General features: G+C 38.2%; 2 protein-coding genes across 2 annotated transcripts; both read left to right on the forward strand.

Annotated features, from left to right (window-relative positions):
* The first annotated feature begins 396 nt into the window (after positions 1 to 396).
* Positions 397 to 3,081, forward strand: LOC113064962 (platelet glycoprotein V-like). The gene is given in 3 exon segments (XM_026235989.1): positions 397 to 466; positions 1,258 to 1,576; positions 1,579 to 3,081. Coding segments are annotated over 2 exon segments (1,422 nt in total). The 5' UTR covers positions 397 to 466; positions 1,258 to 1,266; the 3' UTR covers positions 2,691 to 3,081.
* A 1,120-nt stretch (positions 3,082 to 4,201) lies between these two features.
* Positions 4,202 to 6,232, forward strand: LOC113064963 (regulator of G-protein signaling 21-like). Its single transcript, XM_026235990.1, has 5 exons — positions 4,202 to 4,467; positions 4,569 to 4,634; positions 4,881 to 4,924; positions 5,024 to 5,190; positions 5,546 to 6,232. Exons 1-5 carry the CDS (start codon positions 4,391 to 4,393, stop codon positions 5,723 to 5,725), a joined length of 534 nt encoding a protein of 177 aa, XP_026091775.1. The 5' UTR covers positions 4,202 to 4,390; the 3' UTR covers positions 5,726 to 6,232.
* The last annotated feature ends 1,171 nt before the right edge of the window (positions 6,233 to 7,403 follow it).

Raw genomic sequence — 7,403 nt, forward strand, 5'->3', positions numbered from 1 at the left:
TCTATTTTTGACAGACGCGCGTGCAAGTCGCACCGGAAATACAAAATAAAAGTCAAAAATCCCTGTCATTTTCAAAATAACCACCCTGTGCAGACTCCCAAACGTATTGCATGTATATTGGCAATATATCCTTGGTACTTGAAACCCCAAAATCAGAAAAACACGTCGGACAGGCAAATCACGTGGTCTCACGCATCCAGTCGCTCTGCTTCTGATATGCTCCCGGTGTGAGTTGGCACCGCGTGGAGGACGGAATAAAACCTTGTCGCAGCCGTAATGCGCCGCACACGTGTTCAGTGTAAATGAGGGGTTAATGAGGGGTTATGGTGACACCACATGTAAATACTTGGTAACAGTACCTGGTTGAGTGCCCGGGTGGCAGTATCGTGCCTTAACTCTGACACCTGTCACACAAGAAGAAGACACAGCACTCGCAGCTACTCTGAGTAGAGCTGTGTCCATCAGAGTAAGTTGTTATTATTTTACTAGTCATAGACTGGTAAATATTATATAACCTATTAACAGCGGTTTTCTGTGTTCAAATACTTAAGTAAAGGGTGATTATTTTAATAAGTACTGCGTTTTCTTTACTGGTCTTATTTTTGTATTTGCAATCAATACGGCCTGTGCGTAGTAACACTTAATTTCTTTCTTTGTTCAAATCTATGAACAGTTACACGATTAAAACGGATCTTGAAAAACTGAGCGACCACATTGCTACATTAAACTCAGCATTTATTAATCTTCGTTCATGTTAATTTCAGCATTTACTAATGCATTGTTAAAATCACAAGTTGTGTTTGTAAACATTAATGTACTATGAACATGAACATTGAATAACTCGATTTTTATTAACATTAACAAAGATTAATAAATTGTGTAATCAATGTATTGTTCACTGTTCATTCATGTTTGTTAATACATTAATGTTAACAAATGGCATCTTATTGTAAAGTGTTACCAGTAATATTTATTCATCATACTGTTGAACTTGACAGTATTTTCTCTCGTGTTATTTCATAAGAGCTTCAAAGACGACGGAGAAAGCCAGAGTCTTGTGCCCTGCGTTTATCAGTATCAATATTATGCTCGTTGGGTGAAAAAGAAAAACTCAATAAACAAAGTAAATCCCTTTAAAGCATGATCAGTTTTATTTAATGTTTTCAATATTACAGCTTATTTTTATTGTACATGCTACAATTTCAAAATTGAAAATGATGACTTTTATAATGACATTTGCGTGTATTTGTTCCCCAGTTTGAGAGTATGTGGTTCACATTTGTTCTACTTCAACTTCTGCCTTTGCTCACCCTCGGTGCCCGTTGTCCCGATGGGTGCATTTGTGACATTAGGGGTTCTGCAGAATGCACTGGGGACATTACTGACATACCCCCTCTCAACCCAGCTGCAACCGTCCTACTCCTGCTAAACGACACAAACATAAAGGTCCTCAAAGACAGAAGTTTTCAGCCGTTCTCTCTTCTGATACGACTGATGATCACGCATAGCGCTCTTGACATCATCCAACCAGAAGCCTTCCATGGTGCTCCACAGCTTCGGTCCATCAAGCTCTCTTCCTCCCACCCAAGGTGTTTCATGAGTTGAGTAACTTGGAGGAGCTGCAGCTAGACGGTAACCGAATAGCTTCCATTAGTTCAGAACTCTTTGAGGCGGTGGTCAACCTAACCGAACTAAATCTGAGCAAGAACCGCCTTTCACAGCTGGACGCCGACGTCTTCCAGAGATTGACCAAGCTGAATTACCTAAACTTAGCTGATAACCAACTGAGGAACCTCCCGAAGACCCTTTTCCACAACCTCCGGCAACTCAAATCTCTGGTGCTCTCGTCCAACAAGTTGGAGACTCTAGAAAGTGGTTCCTTTGACCATTTAAGCAACCTGTTGGTGCTAATGCTACAGAAGAACCAGATCCGAGAGATTCCTCCACGTCTTTTCTGGCACTTGCCTTCCCTGCTCACCCTTTCAATGTCGGGCAACCAACTCCAGTATATTCCAGCCAAGAGCTTCTACTACTTACCCAACCTGACCAAGCTAACCCTCTACAAGAACCCCTTGATATCTCTACCTTACCAGCTAATGGGACACATGCCGAGACTCCAAGATCTGTATCTCTATGAAACCAATCTATCCACTGTCCCTTGGAACCTTTTTGCTAACATGACCAACCTACGGACTCTCAATTTATACATCAACAACAAGTTGACCTCGCTACCAAAAAGCCTCTTCTGTTGCCTGCTCAACCTGAAGAAACTGTCTCTGAGGAACAACAACCTTCGGGAACTGGACCCAGAGCTTTTCTCCAACTTGAATAGCCTTCAAATTCTGATGCTTAATGAGAACAAGCTTGAGTCTCTCCCATCGGCAATCTTCGGCAACACCTCCAGACTTGAAATTCTAGACCTGAACCACAACCATCTGAGGTATCTCCCAGGAGATGTTTTTGCACACCTAATGGTGCTAAAGGACCTCTCTCTTAGCGGCAACAAATGGAATTGCAGTTGTAGCATTATGGGTATCGCAAAATGGATTCGTGAAAACCCGAAACTAATCAGTGACTTGGACAAAGGAGTCACATGCTATGAACCGTATCGCTTAGAAAACCATCCTCTACAAACTCTGACTTACGCAGAACTCCACTGTGGTGTTTTCCAGACAACATATATTGGTTAAAATGCCATTACCAATAGAGAAAGTTTAAAAAGCCTCTCTTCAGTTATCAGCAAACTGTTTTACCTTGTAGTGCATATTGCAACTGGTCAAATTCCACTTCCTATTTATGAGGAATATTTTGCATTTTTCAAATTTTACACAACAAATCTGAATACACATTATGTTTAGCACAGCAGCTTTTGCGACGAGTTTTAAAAGATATATCATCATTTTCAGAAGCATTCATTTCTGCAGCCATTAACAATTAATTGTTGTTTCTATTCAAATAGCCTTCACATGTTTTCCATTCTGCAATTTCCACATTCCAGTGTTTTACCATCACAAAACTGATAAGGACACACCCTTGGTGGTTGTTTGCACAGTTTAAGACCAAATAAAATGTTTGTGCCTTGTGAGTGGTTTCTTTGCATTGTATGCCACCTGGTGTTTAAACAACATAAAGCAGAAGTTATACAATATAGAGAAGAAGCGAAATATGCATTTGCTGACATATTTACAATATACCACCCTATATTTTAAATACTAATTCCCACTAATTATTTTGTTACTCTATTTATAATGACTATATTTGTTAATTGATTCTTTAATTCATATATATCATACTGTTCAAATATTTAAAAATTAATAACAATTGTTAGACTATGATACTTATTTTTAAATGTGCACATTGTCAACCATTGTTTTTATTTTACAATAAAACGATTGCTTTTATTTTAGATTAGATTAGCATAGTATAATACAATAGTGTTAGTATCATTGTTATTCAGGGGAAATAGTGAAGTGTGTCTTTTTGAGATTTTAAAACACTAACAATAATTATTATTTTAGTGGCACTAGAGGCACAGACATCTCACACTTCATCTTTAATCATTAAAACAAACCACCGTGATGAAAAGATGCGGCTAAACTCAATGTTTGCACATTAGCCCAGCGTAGTTAAGCTCACAGTGTTATCAAATTCTTACCACTCCCACATGACTAACAATACGCCTCAATGAACGAGCCCACCGTTGATGTTTGGTGTGACTCTGAAACTCAAAGAAAGTGTTCGTTGTTTGGGTGTATGCTCGCCTGTGGGCGAGGTCCATCCGCACACGAAGTGTGAAATCTCCTGAAGATCTCTATTACAACATAAACAGGATGTTTCACTCGTTTGAAACATCCGAACGACGGCTCTCGTACATAAAAAACTGAAATAGGCGTCGACGTTAGAGTCATGTTCTATATCTTTCATTAAATGAAGAAAAGAGAAGTTAGTAGCTTTACAAAAAAAAAAAAAAAAGTCTGAGTCCCAGCTCGAAGACCGTCAAGATCCCGTTCAACTCACCCAAAATATAGTAATATTAACGTATTATGTCCGTCTTAAACATCTCACCGAAGGCCTAAATGTTATTATATATAATCTTCAACTGTTGCTTTGCCATAGCAACAAGAGAACCGTCGTAATATTAGACTACACGACGTCTCCAATTCAAGAATAAACTTGTGTGAATATGCCTGTTTTATGAGTCACGGAGATCAGATTAAAGACTTCGTCGTGTCAATGGCATCCAGAGATTTGTGTGAACATGTTCAGGTATGACAAAATCCCTTTCCATCTGCCTGTCGAGCGTATATACAGGCGCTAGACGGGAAAAGTCTGTCAAAAACACGAAACACATAGAGGATCATCCTGAGGAAATATTTCCCGCCACTCCACGATGCCTAAAATGCTTTCCCCGAAGAGTCGGATTTACGAGTTCAAGGACCTCATTCGGAAAGAGAGACAACCCAAAACGTAAATGAATTTTTACTCGTCTCTGCGTTCAGTTGTTTTGAATCGACTGAAAGATGTACATTTATTAAAGTGTTGATTTTAATTCATGTTCTGTTGAGCAGGAAAAAGCAGAAAAACAATATCAGATGTGTTTCGATTCAGAAAAATACTGAAGACTCTCATGATCAGTGAGTTTTTTTTAATCATACATTTTTAACTTTAAATGGAACATTTCAACACTGAAATCATCAATTTATGAATCGCCCAAAATGAACGCATAAGCTGATATATATTTATATAGCACTAATCTTAAAAAAAAAAAAAAAAATTCAAATACACATTTCCATGGAGTCTTCTTAAAACGATTAGAAAAAGATGTGTGAAAATAAAAAAAAAACGAAATTAATTTCTTGAAATTTCTTCATCTTTTTAAGACAAGACCATGAGCCAAAGCTAGCGGATCTGCTTGAAAATAGAGGTTAGCTCACCTACCAATCACCTCTATATCATTTATTTTTATATGTATATAATTATTATTATTTTTTTGTATATAAATAAATGTATTCTTTCTGAACAGACTACCTGGATGCCTTTCGTTCATTTCTCCAGTCTGAGTTTAGTGAGGAGAACATTGAATTTTGGCTTGCCTGCAGGGAATATAAGCGGATGACTTCATCTGGCAAGCTCTCTAACAAAGCAGCAGATATCTACAAAGAGTTTCTCCATCCCATGGCTCAAAAAGAGGTCAGTATGGGAACTCATTAAAGCATTAAAGAGTAGGGCCTTACAAAACAGTTGCACTGCATGGAAATAACACTGCACTATAGTAATGCTTATTAATTGAGGGGGACAGAGAAGGGTGTTTTGGATAGTGACTGAAAAGTTGTAGGTTCAAACCCTAGAGAGCAAGACACCAAATTATTTCAAAAATAAATGTGCCCTTGCAGGTCATGAATTAACTTTTTAAAATGCATTAGTACTACATCAAAAAGAAAAACAAGCCAGAATTTTTGCATTTTCCATTCGCTTATCAAGCTAAACACCACTGTCACTATAGAAATATACTTCAGTCATGGATGTAAATGTTACAATTTCGCAGGTAAACATCGACCATCACACTCGTGAGAAGATCAAGAGATCCTTGGTGAAGCCTGACCTCACTTGTTTTGATGAAGCAGAGATGCACATATACAGACTTATGGAGAAAGACTCCTGCCCAAGGTTCCTCAAATCTGAGGCCTATCAGAACCTGAGGAACGCAACCAGGAACCCAGTGTAAACCGCTAATTCACTGGAAAAAATGTTTCTTAATGAGCCGGCGCGTAGAAAGCGGACATATGCACGTGGTTTAGAGGAAATGACAGAGCAGAACAGAAAGTATGTGGTGTGCAGCGGCTCAGCTTCATTGCTTTGAGTGATAAGATGAATGAGAAAAAGAAAACTGTCGCCGTTACAGGAAATGATCAAGAATGAATGTACATTACATGTTTTCCACTGTTATTTGAGAGATGGGCTGGTCCGTTCTGTGAAATGGGTGCCTTTTATAAATGTTGGTCTTGAAAGTAGATTTCTTTTAGCCTGTATGAGACAAATGTGTTTAAGTGTTGAGAAATTGTATTGAGGAATCTCAAGATAAACATTGTTAGTTGACATCAAACAGCATTTTGCAAAAAAAAAAAAAACCCCAAAAAAAAAAAAAAAAAAAAAAAATTGAAACACTACTGAGGACCAGTTACAGCATTTAAACCATGCATTTAAATTAAAATAAAAAACTATGAAAATGGAAGTCAAGTGGATTTTGGAATTTTTCTTTTGTTAAAGAAATATGGTGGTTACAGGGTTGATGCACAACCTAAAGCCAACTATCTATCTACAGTACAGACCAAAAGTTTGGACACACCTTCTCATTCAAAGAGTTTTCTTTATTTTCTTGACTATGAAAATTATAGTCACACTGATGGCATCAAGGGCTATTTGAGCAAGAAGGAGAGTGATGGGGTGCTGCGCCAGATGACCTGGCCTCCACAGTCACCGGACCTGAACCCAATCCAGATGGTTTAGGGGTGAGCTGGACCGCAGACAGAAGGCAAAAGGGCCAAATAGTGCTAAGCAATTCAATTCAATTCAATTCAATATTGCTTTATTGGCATGAATGTAAATTATACAATATTGCCAAAGCTTAGTGTACATATATAGAAGAAATAGAATAAATTATAACAAAAAAATGGACATCACAGTAATTGAACTGATTATAATAACATCTTATAATATTAAACTAACAAATTATAACATTTGTGTGAACGTTTGATTCCACAGTCTTAAACTTACATAGAAATACACAAACATACTAAGGGTCACTGTGGTGCACAATAGGGTCAGACACACACACACACACACACACACACGTTCACCTGCTGTCTCTCAGGCTGTGGCACGTCCACACGTATCTCGCAGCCAGTGCTGCTGTGTGTCCCTCTCCTAATATTATTTGTAATTTTTCTGTTTCACTAATTGCTGTAAAGTTCTGTATTAAATTTGTGAATTTGTTCAAGTATAGTTCTCTTATGGAGGTGTATTTCTGACAGTGCAGGAGGAAGTGCGTCTCTGTCTCGATCTCTCCTGTCTGACAGTGAGCACACACTCTTCTCTCTCTGGGTAACCAGCTCTTTCGGTGTCTGCCCGTCTCGATGGCTAGACTGTGCTCACTGAGCCTGTACTTGGTCAGGATCCGTCTCTGCTTTGTGTCTTTGACACTCTGGAGATAATCTTCACATTCATAATCAGATTTTAGGGTTCGATAGAATTGTAATTTACTTTGTGTTTTAGTTTCTTGATCCCAATGTTCCAGATATGTATTTTTAGATAGTTTGGTAATTTGGTTGATTTTGATGTTTTGGTGAGAAGCAGTGCTGGTCTGAGACTGGTTAGTGTTAGTAGAGTTAGTCAGGTTAGTAAGT

The sequence above is a fragment of the Carassius auratus genome, chromosome 47, assembly GCF_003368295.1.
Source record: "Carassius auratus strain Wakin chromosome 47, ASM336829v1, whole genome shotgun sequence".
Classification (NCBI taxonomy): domain Eukaryota; kingdom Metazoa; phylum Chordata; class Actinopteri; order Cypriniformes; family Cyprinidae; genus Carassius; species Carassius auratus.

What these genes read in the sequence shown, in the direction of transcription:
- LOC113064963 (XM_026235990.1), top strand. Translation starts at nt 4,391, where the DNA reads ATGCCTAAAATGCTTTCCCCGAAGAGTCGGATTTACGAGTTCAAGGAC. An exon ending in ACTGAAGACTCTCATGATCA is followed by an intron (nt 4,635 to 4,880) that starts GTGAGTTTTTTT and finishes CATCTTTTTAAG; the next exon opens with ACAAGACCATGAGCCAAAGC. An exon ending in ATCCCATGGCTCAAAAAGAG is followed by an intron (nt 5,191 to 5,545) that starts GTCAGTATGGGA and finishes ACAATTTCGCAG; the next exon opens with GTAAACATCGACCATCACAC.